General features: G+C 34.2%; 1 protein-coding gene across 1 annotated transcript in view; it reads right to left on the bottom strand.

Moving 5' to 3' along the window:
- The window catches only part of LOC111501877 (microtubule binding protein furry), a 116388-nt gene extending 103637 nt beyond the window's left edge, over positions 1–12751 (bottom strand). The window contains 4 exon segments of the mRNA XM_074176297.1: positions 1252–1439; positions 9153–9355; positions 12176–12355; positions 12571–12751. Coding sequence (XP_074032398.1) covers positions 1252–1439; positions 9153–9355; positions 12176–12355; positions 12571–12610 — 611 coding nt within the window. The 5' untranslated portion in view covers positions 12611–12751.
- Between the last annotated feature and the right edge of the window lie 2705 nt (positions 12752–15456).

Here is a 15456-nt window from a genome sequence, read left to right as displayed (position 1 = left end):
CATATATGCGGCTTCTTTGAATTTTCTCCCAAACCAGTGTTCCTCCTTGTGGATGATTTCAGCTTGAGTCCACTTGATGTTATGTTGATGAGTCCAAACATACTCTGCTATTCCTGAAGGCTGTTCCACCATCACTTTGGAGTAACCATTCCGTTAAGGTCATTTTTGATGATGCCTAGTTCCTTTTCAAGGCCTTCCTTTGTATTACAGAGTCCGAAAGCACGGTCTATATAGTAGAGTCTTGATGATTCCTCTCTTAGTCGATTGATGGTGGTTGGATTCCTGGTTCAGAAACTGTCCTGTGTGAGTGGGTTTTCCATATACAGATGTTTCCCATTTAGTGTCGGTTCTCTTCACCAATACGTCTAAGAATGGAAATTCGTTGTGGTTTTCCTTCTCCATTGTGAAATTGATGGAAGGACTTACGTTGTCAATCAAAATGAAACCAGCAAATCAGGAATAGCAGAGCATGTTTGGACTTATCAACATAACATCGAGTGGGCTCAAGCTGGAATCATTCACAAGAAGGAACACTGGTTTAGGAGAAAATTCAAAGATACCACATATATGTTGTCCAACAACACATTTAACCAAGCTAGACTAGAGATACGCAACATATGGAAACCTCTAATCAAGGGGAACACGACCAACACCCGCCAAATGGTCAGCTCCCGCTAAAACCGATAAAGCGGAGAGTGGGAAGAGGGGATAGGTGAAAGCACTTAAATGACCTATAAATTGTCAGATCTCTGAGGAATAAGTCCAGTTATCACCCGAAGACGATTGTGGATACTAACATTCGAAACGTAACATGGTTTGGAATCTTTTAATTTTTAGTTTTCATTTCTTGTCATTACTTTTTTAATTTTCATCTCGTGTTAATTGTTCTTTTTTTTATTTTTTGGTTGTTGCTTGTATTTCATTTCATTGTAATTTCAGTTTTTTTGCTTACTATAATTGTTATTTTTTCAGCTGACCTTTTTAATCTCTTACAGATTCTTTCAGATATTGCAAATCAATTTATATCATATTAGACAATGGAAATCCGAACTGATGAAATGCAAAGGAATCTTGTTTAAATTGAAAGGTTTACATTTTCAGGAGTAATTAACTTTCGGGAAAAAAAGTTTGTGGCTTTATACATGTTTTTTGTATCAAGATGGAGTAGTAGAAAGCCAAAAACTTTCTTTCCCACTGAATACATGTACAACCTGGTTCATTTTCATAAATGTTTTTGGGAACATAACTTACCTCTTTTGTTTAATATCAGACTTTTTTTGTTCTGGATTTGAAACTTCGGACATTTGTCTTTCATACCATGAAAATAATGCCCTTAAAAGTGATGGTAAGCAGTGTTCAGCAACTGATCCAAAGGCAACAAGAAGCTGATCAAATTGTGCATCCTCTCCTCTTTGCAACGTTTTTGATAATGGTTTTTCCTTGAATATGAGAAATTAATGAAACATAACCCTCTCGCGTGTGATATGGCTTATTTGAGAAATTTGCTGTTTTCGAAATTTCAATTTCTTTTTAGAAATCTTAGCTCAAAACTAGTTTAAATCACATTATTTATCAGTTATTTACTAAGTGTTTTTATGAAAACTATATGCAACTTTGTTGTCTATGAGTTGCCCATTCATAGAACAATACATAAAGTTATATTCTCAAAATATAGGGTTTCATTTAGTGCTTCCTATCTTTGAATTTAAATGCAACAAAGTATGTTGCGATATCATCGAAATTTTATATTCGTTTGAATAACTTATTATGCCATTATGTGTGCAGACATCATGCCAAATGTCTGCCACAGCTTCACTGGGTGAAGCGCATCCGAAACGCCCAATTTTCCATGACTCTAGCTTATAAATCACGCTAAATTTGACCGATGGCATGGGTTATGATGGCTTTGAGGACCGGAGTGGTTTGTGGCATATTCTCATACACCTACGACTTAAGTAAACCCCACAAGAAAAAGTTAAACTGGGTCAAATCGCACGATCTCGGTGGCCACTTCTCATCACCTCCACATGAGATGAACATGCCCTAAAATCGCTCGTACCGAATATCCAATGTGGCATGAGCTGAGAGGCATGTAGCGCCGTCCTGTTGAGACCACATGTCGTTCGTGTCTGGATCATCCAATTCAGACCAAAAGAAGTAGGTAATCATCAACCTAAAGTGCTCGCCGTTGACAGTGGCGGCCTGGCAAACGTCGTTCTCAAAGAAATATAGACCGATGACGCCACCATCCCCAAATCTACACCAAGCAGTGACTTTTCGGAATGCATTGGACGCTCTTGGATGTCATGTGGATTGGTATTGCCGCAAATTCAACAATTTTGTTTGTTCATGTACCCATTCATCCAGAAATGGGCCTCATTGCTGAAGATGATTTTTCGATGAAAATTGGGTCAGTTGCCAACTGTCCCAGAGCCCATTTAGCGAACACAAGTCATTGTCTATGGTCGTTTACCTTCACTTCCTGGGTCAGTTGAATTTTATACGGGTGCAGGCCCAAGTCACGAAGCAAAATTCGCAAAGTAGTGGTCTGCGAGAGGAAGAGTTTTTGTGAGTTACGCGAAATCGACTGTCTCTGTTTCTCCTGCACACTCTCACAGATAGCGGCAATGTTTTCGGTAGATCTCGGTAGGACGATTTTGGCGACTGTAAAATGGGCGAACACCCATTTCACAGACAAAATAAATGACAACTAATTTGACAGATGTACCTTCAACAAGATGGCCGTTATCAATTGTCAAAGTTCGGAAGTCCCTATTGAAAAACCCTATATAATATTCTCTAAATTTCTTGGGGTCATTCTAGAAAAATATGTATCATGAAAACATTTTTTTTTTATTTATTCAACGGGTAGTCCCAATTACAATTTGTTATTAAAAAAAAGGATTTATAAAATCTTAACTAAATTAAAGATAATAAATACATAATACATAATACAATATAAAATGCAATACAATAATATAGTGATAAAATCACAGTATAATTTTGTCATGGAGAAAAAAGAAAAAAAAAGTTTGTAAAATCTTAAACTGAACTCTAAAGATAATAAATGCATAGCACAATAATAATAATATGATATATAGTATTATTACATAGGTGTTTTATTAAAACAACGATAAAAATAAAATAAAAACAACAATAAAAATTAATTGGCGCTCCGGGGCGACTTCATTGATTCCAGTGGCGCATTTGCTTTTTCAGCTGCAGGAAAACCCGGAAAAACCTGCAGCACCACATCATCTGAAGATCTTGATCTAACAATGTCCTCTCTCTTATAAAACAAAATGTAGGGTGTCTCCAGAGGCTCCAATAAATTCAATGCATCGCCAGAACACTTTGTGACACGACTATCGTCAAACTTAAACCAGTCCGTTTCTTCTTTGACCAAGGCGTAATAATGACCAAATTCAACGCCAGAACCACAGTGAACAATGACTGCATGAATATTATAATAGTGGTCTGCTAGGTTGAAATGTTCATCTATTTCGAACCTCCCAAAGAGTTTCTTGCTTCCGTTAGAGGTTGAGTTTTGTTTGAAAATCATCAGTGTTATTATTAGATTGACTAGAGCCTCAGCTATACTTATTTCCTTATAACAGTCAGTTAGTTTGGCGTATGTTTGACAATACAGTCGATCATCACCTGTTAAAAATTCCATTTTCAGATGATTTAACAATAAGCTTTGAACGAACTGGTTATTAGTCGTATTAGGAAAAGCTAGATGAAGTTCCAGAAATTCACATAGGTTTTCAGTACTTCTTGAACATTTACCACAAAGTAAACAAGTGAGGATTTTTCCAGCAAAAGATTTACAAACACAAGACGAGATGGGTTGTACGGAATCATTCAGTCCAGAGCGGTCAGGAGTATTGATTTTGCTATTGTTTTGCTCACGAAGAGTATTCAACAAGAACCCCAAGAATTCGGAACAATCCTCTTGTTGTCCTAACGAATATCTAGTGGACTTCAAAGACTCCAGGAAATCGGTTGGAGGGAAAGATAATACCTTCTTACGAAACTGTAGCTGCATGAACACTTGTTTGAGTTTGATGAATAAGTAGGAAACGTTCCCGTTCTCGTTCATCATTAAAACTTCGTTCTTGAAATTCTTCGTCATGAACAACACTTGTAAAATGCTATTCATGTAGCAACTGTTTCCTAAATTATCCAATCCAATTTTCTTCTCTAGATTTTCAGGACAATTATCTACTGATTTGTAAGGAAGAACATGTTTCATATATATATATATATATATATATATATATATATATATATATATATATATATATATATATATATATAGTATAAAAAGAAAACAATATAATGATGAAATAGTATAGAATAATTAAAGGAAATGTTTCAGGAAATAATGCGACTCAGTTCAATTTAGATGGTATTTGTGGAGTTGCTAAAGATATCAACCTGTTGATACATATTCCCATTTCTGAGCATTCGAGTGACAGGAGAGAAAAAACCATAATTTGTGGAGTGGAACGGTATTTCAAATGTTTCGGTACTGACTCTGGTCTGTCTGTTGACATTCAAATGCATATATATATATATATATATATATATATATATATATATATATATATATATATATATATATATAGTATAAAAGAAAACAATATAATGATGAAATAGTATAGAATAATTAAAGGAAATGTTTCAGGAAATAATGCGACTCAGTTCAATTTAGATGGTATTTGTGGAGTTGCTAAAGATATCAACCTGTTGATACATATTCCCATTTCTGAGCATTCGAGTGACAGGAGAGAAAAAACCATAATTTGTGGAGTGGAACGGTATTTCAAATGTTTCGGTACTGACTCTGGTCTGTCTGTTGACATTCAAATTAATTAATGTTGTAAAAACAAATATTGGGCAAAACTCAATTCAAAATTAATTGATAGTTTATTGTATGATTTTCACTATAAAGGGTTTTACAAAAACCACAACACGTGCTTCGCTATACAATAGGTTTCTCAAGCGTAAACTATGGCCAGTTCTATTCAAAACTCAATTTATTATAAAAGTATCAAGTTTTACAATGAGCTACCAAATTCATTAAAAACTTTTAACAAAACAAAAATTCGGAATTAATTTGAAAAAATATTGATTGCTTCAAAACTGTATATATGTATGGATGTATGTACGAGGGTTGCCTTTTATATTTCGAGATTTGACAACCCTAGTGTTGCAATCTGGCAGCTGACAGCTCTATCATAAAGTTGGACATTTTTGATCTTATAAGTACTCAGAACGTTTTGACATACGCGCGCTTATGTGTTGTTTACAGTAACTTAAAAGATTCATCTCGGCCCAAAAAAGGAATTAAATCGTGAACATTTTCGTGCGATTATTTTTAACAACTTTCGACGTAGATTAACTCAGCAACAGTGCATGGATGAACTAAATTCAATTTCTGGCGATGAAGCTCCACCAAGAACCAGTATTTATCGATGGTATGGTGAATTCATTCGTGGTCGTAGTTAACTCAAAGACGAATTTCGTAAAGGTCGTCCAAAATCAGTTGTTGTTCCGAAAACCATTGATGCTGTGCACGAACTGATATTGCAAGATCGTCATGTGACCTATCGTGAGATTGAGACAACCTTAGGCATTAGTGGGACCAGCATACATTCAATATTGCTCGTGTCAATTGGTCGAAGGAAATGCTCAAAAAATACGATCGCGATGCTTTGAAGCAAATGGTCGACTGTTTTATCGGAAAAACTGGACATGTCGCAACCGTACCACTAGAACAACGCAGAACAGTCAATTTAGAGTGGTACACACACTTCCAAGAAATAAGGAAAATCAACCGCCGAAGACGGATCACTCTTCACCACGACAATGCGAGCTCTCACACATCGGCTCAAACAACTGCATTTTTGTGCACCCAAAACATCGATTTGATGAGTCATCCACCATACAGTCCTGACTTTGCACCGAATGACTTCTTTTTATTCCCGCAAGTAAAAAACAAACTGAGAGGTCAACGTTTTTCGACACCTGAAGAAGCAGTTGCTGCATTCAGAAAGCAATGTTTTGGGGATACCTCAATTAGAGGTATTGTATATATGTACAATATTGTAATCATTTGAAAATATCCTTATAGGACGAAACTGCAGTAATGTTAGTTACAAATACAAGTGGTAAAAAACGTAGAAAGTTTTATTTCTCATTTTTCATGTTGATTTCCTACCACATAGTAACGGTTACATCCATCAATTTATTAAATAAAATAAAATAAAAAATAAAATATTTATTAATCCTTTCAACTATTGTTAACAATAGATAGGATAAGTCAAAAACAGTGTCATTAAGTTTTAATTGACAAACAGGACGAAACAAGCACAATGATGACTAACATAGACTATGTAAAATACACTTCGATATCATCTCAAAATTAAAAAGTATAATTCAAATTCCTCAACAGTATAGAAACATTCTCTGATAAGGAGTTCCCTAAGTCTATACTTAAAAACCGCCAGGGATCCCGCGTATTTAATTTCTTTTGGAAGACGGTTAAAAAAACGGCAGCCTGCATTGATGGGAAATTTTTTGTAATAGGAGTGTTTTTTCCCTACTATAAACTTGTATATTTCTTGGTTGAATAAATCGTTACTATTACTATTAAAAATGCAAGAATCGTCACAAATAAAATAGAAAATTGAGCATTATAATTGTTCTTGCTCAAAGAGATCTAAAGGTGATATGAGATCGTAATAGAAACCGAGATAATTTGGAGCTAACCTGTTAAATAGTTTTTGGACAGTCAGCTCTATTATTCACAAATTTTAATAAAAACAGAGGTGAAGCACAATTCTTGCAGTATTACAAACTCAAAAGCTTAAAAATCATCATTACTAATAATTCTCTCAATTAAGTAATATCTATCATTGCAATTGAAAATTACTGTAGGACAATAGTTAATATCAATTATCATCATTCAGAAACTGACTTATTTTGAAATTTTGATAATGCTTCATAAAAAACAAGATATTCAAAGAACTGATTACCTCACAATCAGTAAATCAAATTAATAGAAATGGTGTCGATATGTAGATAGGCAGATTATTTATTGGTATTTCAGATTCAAAATCAGGCAATCAAAAATGGACAAATGAGATTCATCTGATAAATAATGTCATGCAACAAGTATATCACATGAGACTAATTATTAAAAGGTATACATACTATATAAATAGAAAATATAAAACAATGACACTGAGAATCATGGATTTTTATCAAAAATTAAAAAAAAAGCCATTATATATTTTTTTTAATTGTATGAAATTAATCCTAAGATTGACTCACTTTTATTCAAATAAAACCCCATTTTTCTAGTGGTTCAACTCTTTTCATAGGGTTTTGGAATATATTGCTTATCACAGATAGTGATTCAGATCAATGTGTGGCAAGAAAACAGATCGAAAATCTTCAAGATCTATTTGTTGAAAAAACAGACCTCTTGTAATCAAGAAATTTACTGGACTGATTATTATAAGAGATACAAAATAACTAAAAATATTTGAAATGCTTTTGGTGACATTATCAAAAGACTATTTTAATCTTAATACATATTTTCTCACAAGTTACAACACAACATTCACATATTTTCCCACACTATTATGAATATGATTACTAAGTTTTCAGTGACAAAAAAATTAAAGAGAGTTTCCCCAAGAAAAATGTTTTAACTCTTCAATCGATTGCAGTTAAATCACTATCATAAGAACAATAAGAACACAGATAATTTCAAAATTCAACAAATGACTACTACTAGGTTGTCTGTGTCATAAAAGAAAGTACAGGTGATTTTTTTATGAACTACACAAATATTGCTTTGAAGTCTTCAAGGTGAAATGAAATGAAATGCTTCATTCAAATAGGATACATCCTAATATACAACAATGATAATAATGTTAACATTAATATACATATAAACACACTAATAGAAAAAAAGATCTCCTGATATTTGTTAATAAGTAGTCTTACCTATGATAATTGAAAATACAAAAAAATAATGATACATAATAATTTGGTATCACCTTGATGGTCTTTTAAATGGTCTAATAGATTTCTTTTGAATACTTAATGAATCCTTTAAAACTTAATGTTGTAGTGTTGAACGTTTTAGTTTGATTATTTACATACAATTCATTTCTTATTCTAGTATTATACTGATGGATTTGATTATTAAAAATTACAAATTTGTCAAAATATGAAGGTAGAAGGTTATGCAACATTTTGTAAATATAAATCATTATTAGATATATAAGCCTACTTTCTATAGATAACAATTCTAGAGTATTTAACATTAATAGGGTTCTCATTTTATTTAAATCACCTGTGTATGGAAGAGTGTGAAATGTGGTTGTATAATAGTCTTATATACAGTTATCTGTGATTGCATAATTAAGTGTTGGGACTCTTGTGAAAAAATATAATTTTTTCAAAAAAAAATTCTGTATGTAAGTGAAATGGTTATTTATTGATAGATGCTTGTCCAACATGAATCTTAGATATTTGAATTCAGTAATGAGCTCAATTTTGTCATTTTCTATTTGTATTTCAATTTGATTTAAATTTAATTCTCTGTACTAAAAAGTTGTAGTAAGTATCATAGCCTTTGTTTTGTTGACATTTATCTACAATCTACATTTACTACATTTATCTACTATTTAAATATATAGAAATATCATTCAATTCTTCATTCATTTTTTGAAAAGCTTTATCTATATCTCAATCACTAACAGATACTATGGCATCATCAGCAAAATTATGCTAATAATCACATTCATTACATTTGCTGATAAAGTTAATGTAAATTAAGATCAGCAATGGCCCTTAAATGTGCGTTTCCAACGCACATTTAAGATCTAAAAATTCTTCTACAGTGTACAGTGCGGATTCGCATGAATATCTGGATCTAAAACCAGATTGGTTTGTGAATAGTATATTTTTTTAATTGAAATATTCCAACAGTTGTTGATATACTATTGATTCTAACAGTTTTTCAGCGCAAGCTAAAGTGTTAATTGGCCGATATTCATCAGATTCAAATCGTTTAATATAATATTGGCTTCTCTGTTGAAAAGTAAATAAAGAAAAATAATAACAGTTACCTGTGGTTCAGTCATCACAGATTCGATTTTTTTCTCGGCCAAGACGGTGAAGTCCGCAAATAAATTTCTCATCACAAATTCGCCTGGCCTCATATCCAACTCCATATGTTGTCCAGAATATGAAACTCTCTCTTTCTGGGCACCCCATGGTAATAATATTCCCCTGTTGCCAACTGCTGTAAAATTTGATCTGCTTTCAAGTCCTGTAATGTTATTCATAATCAACACATGACATATCAAAACATTTTATTCATAATCAACACATGACATATCAAAACATTTTAAAGTGAGAGATAAGGAGAATCGAATTTGTAGTAATATATGGAATTGAAATCCTATCAAAAAGATAAAAATCCCTCTAATAAATATTGTTTTTCTAGGAAAATTACGTCGGCAGGAAGTTGTTAATTTTACCTTTCATTTACTTACTTATCTTATGACAATATAATACTTGAAGGCAGATTCTGAATGAAATTTTTGAAATGATAAATCTTTCTTCAAAATTTCGTTACTTTTTGTGTTCAGAATTTGTGCATACTCTTATTTGAAATATCAATCTTCATTATTGATTTCATATAATTATAAGTTCAGCAAATAACAATTAAAATATCCAGCGTGATATTAGCCGGGGAAGTAGTTGTTTTCCTGTAGGCATTCAGGTAGATAGGAGTGATAAAACTCCATAACTCATCTGATAGTGTATCAAAAGAAAATGAAAGATCTCCAGTAAATTTATGTTAAAAATTGTTTTACAAATTTAAATTTTGTACTGTATAAGAACTCGCTATATTATCAATATGAAATTAATTGTTCAACCATTGGTACTTTGAAATGGTGCTTCACTATCATAATAATAACAATAATAATAATAATTGTAGATGTGTAACGCAGGACTCGATACAATATAAGTGTAACCTCTCTATGGTCTGGATCGATTACCGTAAGGCATTTGTTACAATATCGCATGAGCTCATCTTGCATTTGGTCAGTTGTCTTGGGGTACACGACAAAATAGTGAGATGCATTGAACAACTAATACCACTCAGGCGAACTCACTTGACCATAACACCTGGTCAAGCCAGAGTCTAAACAGGGTGGGTCACTTTCAAAAGGGGTGTATTTCAGGGCGATTCCCTCAGTCCCCTTCTCTCCTGCATCTCACTATTGCCATGATGATCTTAAACTTTATGCCTCTGGAGAGAAGGATCTCCATCAGTCCTTGAGAACGATGCGGGGACTACGGAGAGGATGTGCAGCTCGTAGATGGAAGCATCCTACACCATTTGGATGCCGGAGAGACGTATACTTACTTTGGGGTGGAAAAACGCCACTCACAGGAGGTAACAGCAGTGAAGAACTCTCTCCGCAGCAAGTATAAGCACAAACTTCGACAGATCCAGTCATAGGAACTGTCGGGGAAGAACAAAGTTGCTGCAACAAATATGCCTGCCTTTCTAATCTTACTCTACTCATTTGGAGTCATGAAGTGGACTCAAGAAGAGCTGTATCAACTCGACGTAAAGACCCGAAAAATGAGGCTTCTTATAGGAGTTTGCATCCCAAATCGTCCGTTCCACGGTTATACTTCCCTAGTCTTACGGTATTGACGAGACAACAGTGTTGCCCTACGCTTCGGGGGATATTGAACCCATTTTGGGGAACAAGAAGTGCCGAATTTATTGGAACTATTCGTTTCCCACCCTTAGGCTCATACAAGCTAATAAGCCTGATGTAGTCCTTCTCGACCACCAGAGCAAGACGATATTTGTCGTAGTTTTCAGCTCCTAGGGAGACGACTATCATCCAAAAAGATGAGGAAAAACGGATGAAATATCAAAGGATATAACATTGTTAATGCTAGATTAACAATTCTCAGATCATGCTGGAAATGAAGAATAGTGAATGAATTTTTAATTGATAGAAGAAAAAAAACAATTACATCATATTATCCATCGAGAAAAATAATGTGTTTAAAAAGTCGATAATGAGATTCCAGTCTCTAGGACTTTCATGCTGAAGCAGAAATTAAATAGCTTTTATGAGCATTTCTTAAATTCATACAATCCACTGAATATTTCTTGCCCTTAAGTAGGTCCTTTGAGCTGGATGTAGAATTTTCGAACATCAATTTGTAACATTGGCTGCAATAAACTTTTTTTGTACAAATCGTTGAAATTCTCCAGTTTTATGTGAACATTATATTTGAGCTTATATCTCTCTCATTCCCAACAAATGTACAGTTGGAAGCGGGGTCAAATTTTAAACGTTTTTTCATCGGTCTGCGACGGCGGACGTTACAAAATGGTGCTTTGTTGTTGCAAACTTCCTATCTTTTTTTACAGCAGAGGATTCAATTGCGTTAGGCCTCAGCTGAAAGCTTTTTTCACAGTGATATGCTTCACTGCTCTCTTGTTCAAAATATCATTTTTTCTTGTCAATAGGGAGGTGCATTTTAGAGTTTCATACAAAAAGAATTATGAATAAAAAATGATAATAGAAGCAAGAAATTCATAGTTATCATATACGACTCATACATAATATACTCATTATACAGGTAATACCTAAAAGACCTCAAAATAATGATATAAAAATGGTTCAACATACAACCTGAAAAATTCTGTAATCTATCTATTATAGCTTTGAATTTTCAATGAGGGAAAGTGGAGATAATTCCAACACAATATCTACTCATCATACATTTTGAAGTGTTGTATTGTGTACTTATTTTTAGTTTATTTCTTAGTTGTTTAATATTAGTGTAAACTTTAGCTGAACCTATACAACAAATGTCATTATTAAAGGAAAATTAAGATTTTTTTCTTGGATATCATTCTATCTGCTCTAGACTAAGATGACTAAATTGTCTGCAATATCTATGGAATTCAATAAATGATAGAAATATTAAATTTTCTCTCATTTCACAGCAAGTTGACGGGTAAGACCACAATTTTCCTTAGTTGACATGTATCGTGTAGACTTAAAGAGGTTGTTCCAATGAATAATTGCTAAATAAAAATAATCACCTGGGGATGTTGCTGAATGACTTGCAGAATTGTCACCTTCGCTACCCCCTGTTAGAGCATGAATAGTGGAGTCAGATACAATACTTTTTTCTGTTAATCCGGAAGCTGAAGTGTTGTCACTATGGGTATCTGAGCAGACACTCTGGGAGCATTCAATATCAGAATCGTTGGATATGACATCTGCAAAAAGAATTTAAATTTATTGAAAAAGATTGGGTTCAAAAGTATTTTGAAAATGTTTGTAAATTTCCTCAGCTATTGATAAATTGAGATTGTTACGGGATTCTAACGAAGTATTTCATTTCCTTATTATCTCCAAAATTCAGAAGTTTCATGAACATATTTAGGGAAAATCTTATCAGTAAAATATCTCATAGTTTTTTTTCAAAACCTACCTGTTTCCTGAACAGAAAGTTCTATTTGATGATCAGACATTTCCAAGTCTGAAATTATTCCTTAGGGGAGTATAACGTTTATGTTCATATTCACTTCATTAATTGATGAAAAAACTTTTGTTTTTCAATATCACAAAAATTAAACTCCCATCTCCCAATCGAACTGTCAGTGTCAACTACATAACCTAACAACTACTTCTTCTTCTGAATGATATGTATTAATTAAAATTAGCCAAGTTCAATATAGTAAGTATTCGAGAGGGAAATTGCCACAAGGTTACATATCTGGGAGAGCAAATATGTCAAGTTTTAGAGAAATTGTGGAGTAGATCTCTCAATCTCATCACATCCCAAACCTCATTCCTAGAAAGTCTGTCCACTACCTCAGTTATCAGCATTCTCATTACAACCCTAATGAATTTCGATTTCATCGGAATTCGTCTGACGAACGCTGACGAATAGTCCATATATTCAGTATCCGTGTATATGATAAACATGGCCTCGAAGCGATTATTCACACAGCGTACTATTCTCTAGAGATAATTATTTCTAACTTCGAGGCTCTTTAATTCATTTGTCCACCTTATGTATATTTTAATATTTTACTTATCAAAAATGTATATGTATAATCTTGTGAATTTTAATTACTTTTAAGCTCTCTTTGTGACTAGTCCAATAAGTTTCATGTATTTACACTTTTTTTATGTTGTACATGTGAACTTTAGTGATGAATAAACTTCTATTCTATTCTATTCTATTCTATTCTATGTTTATGAACTCCTCAATCATCCCGTTGATCACTTCATCATTCTACATAGTTGATCCTTGCTGGGAGAGTCCCCACAATGAGTTGGCGATTAGTTCCATAATAAACTGGTGGAAGAATGTTTCTACCATTGGAATTGAAATGTGTATATTTTTAGGAGAGATCAGGTTTTAGGAAATAATAGTTTTGACTTTCTACTTCACCATCTTTATACAGTTTGTTTCTGAAACTTACTTCTTTGAATAAACTACATATCTTTGTATAGAGTCATATCTTTACAATTGGATTTTCCCGTTTTTGCTATATTTAACTTTAAAAATGCGCATGCAATGAGCTCTGTTCGTCAACTGTAGCCACTTCGATGAGATCCCTACGAAAACGAAGCCATTCACAGTCACACTCAGAAGGCAATCAGAAAACCATTTGCTGGCACAGTAAATGTCGTGTTTCAACTCTTAGCGACATATTTATCAGTAGGTTAGGTAAAGTTAAGCCCAAAGTGAGTGTGTCTATTCGACCCTCCACCGCATCCTGTAAGGGTTTATTGTGGCTCACACCTATTCACACTCGACCAAATAAACCCAGCTTCTTAACGAAGCCGATTAGTTTGTATAGTGAGTAGTCTTTCAGGTCAGATGGTAAAAGTACCTGCCCAGCAGGGCAGGTACAAAGTATGTGCTCTGCTGTTTCATCATTTTCCAAACAGAGGCGACACACACTGTCTTCCGACAGTCCAAGTGTCTACATCTGATGATTCAATTGACAGTGACCTGTAAGATTGCCTGTTAGACATCGTAGTTCATCCCTACTGTAAGTCCAACAACTGTTTGGTATCAAGCTTCGAAGGGTAAATAAATGCCTTGGAGTGAGCCAATCCTGGAAGATTCTGCCAGAAGTACATAAAACTTCTTGCCATTCAGGTGTTCAATCTTTGTTTGGCAAAGCCTAAAGCGATGCCAATGACAGGTTCTGGTCCGATGCAGCACCCTCATTTGAAAGGGAGTCAGCAGCTTCATTGCCTTCCAGGCCAGTATGGCCAGGAATCCAAACCAGAGACAATCTGTTAAATCTTCCTATCGAGAAGAGTCGTTTTTGGTTATTTGCTACCAATTTAGACGTTGCTCGGTAGGAGCCAAGAGCGTCCAACGCCGCTTGACTGTCCAATAATATTTTATTGACTTGTGTTCGAGGTTGGATTCTTCCAATCTCTTCGCACATGATTCAGTAGTGTGAATTTCCGATCTAAATACAGTCGCATACATTCCTAGGTATGTTTATATCTCTGTCCTGGGTCTGCGACTGAAAACACCTGCACCAGAACCAGAAGGTGTTTTTGATCCATCTGTGAACCAACAACTATCTGCTTTTACTATTTCCTTCTCCCGGAGAATCCAATCCTCTCTAGTCGAGAACAGTACTTTATAAGGAAGTTCGTAATTGACAGTTGTAGGCATAAAGTCAGAGGTTATTTCCAGGATGCTGTGACTTCCAGTGTTAACCAACAGTCTGCATTAAATTGATTTGTGCAATTGGCAATGTGCACAAGTCTATATGCAGTGAGTGACGACTGTCGTTATAGACCCCCCATGTATGGACTCATTCAGGCATGGATGCTCAGTGAATTTGATGGTTGATGAAATGCGGTATATCATTTGTTATAACCTCTGGCGTACATGAGGATTCAGTTGTTGAATCCATCCTGTTCTTATTTCAGAAAAATCATCTCCATCATACAAAATTCTTTCCGTATAGTTTTACAGCTGCCAATATACGCTTCACTCCACTCGGTCATTCTGAAATCTCGTTTTCGATTAGTATCAAAACGAAACCAAGCGAATCAAAGTTAATTTCATCAATAATGAGTTGTTGGCAAATATTGTGAAATAGTCCGAAGTGATCTTTTCTTAACAAATATATCATTGGCAATCAAAGAATATCTTACAAATATCCTCAAAAAAGTCTAGCTAGGAGGCATAGGACGTTTAGTAGACTTTGATATATATTCTTTGGATACAATGAATAATTCCGTGGCATATTTTCGCAGTTTTCAGAATAAACGGCCTCTGGAAACTCATGTAACATCCTCGTTATGACCACGTAATTGATGGTAAATGGGGAAA

The sequence above is a fragment of the Leptinotarsa decemlineata genome, unplaced genomic scaffold (genome assembly GCF_025532065.1).
Source record: "Leptinotarsa decemlineata unplaced genomic scaffold, Ldec_3_MD MMD2_tig00001719_RagTag_RagTag, whole genome shotgun sequence".
NCBI lineage: Eukaryota > Metazoa > Arthropoda > Insecta > Coleoptera > Chrysomelidae > Leptinotarsa > Leptinotarsa decemlineata.
Note: the sequence above shows the minus strand (reverse complement) of the source record. Positions and strands in the feature narration are given on the sequence as shown.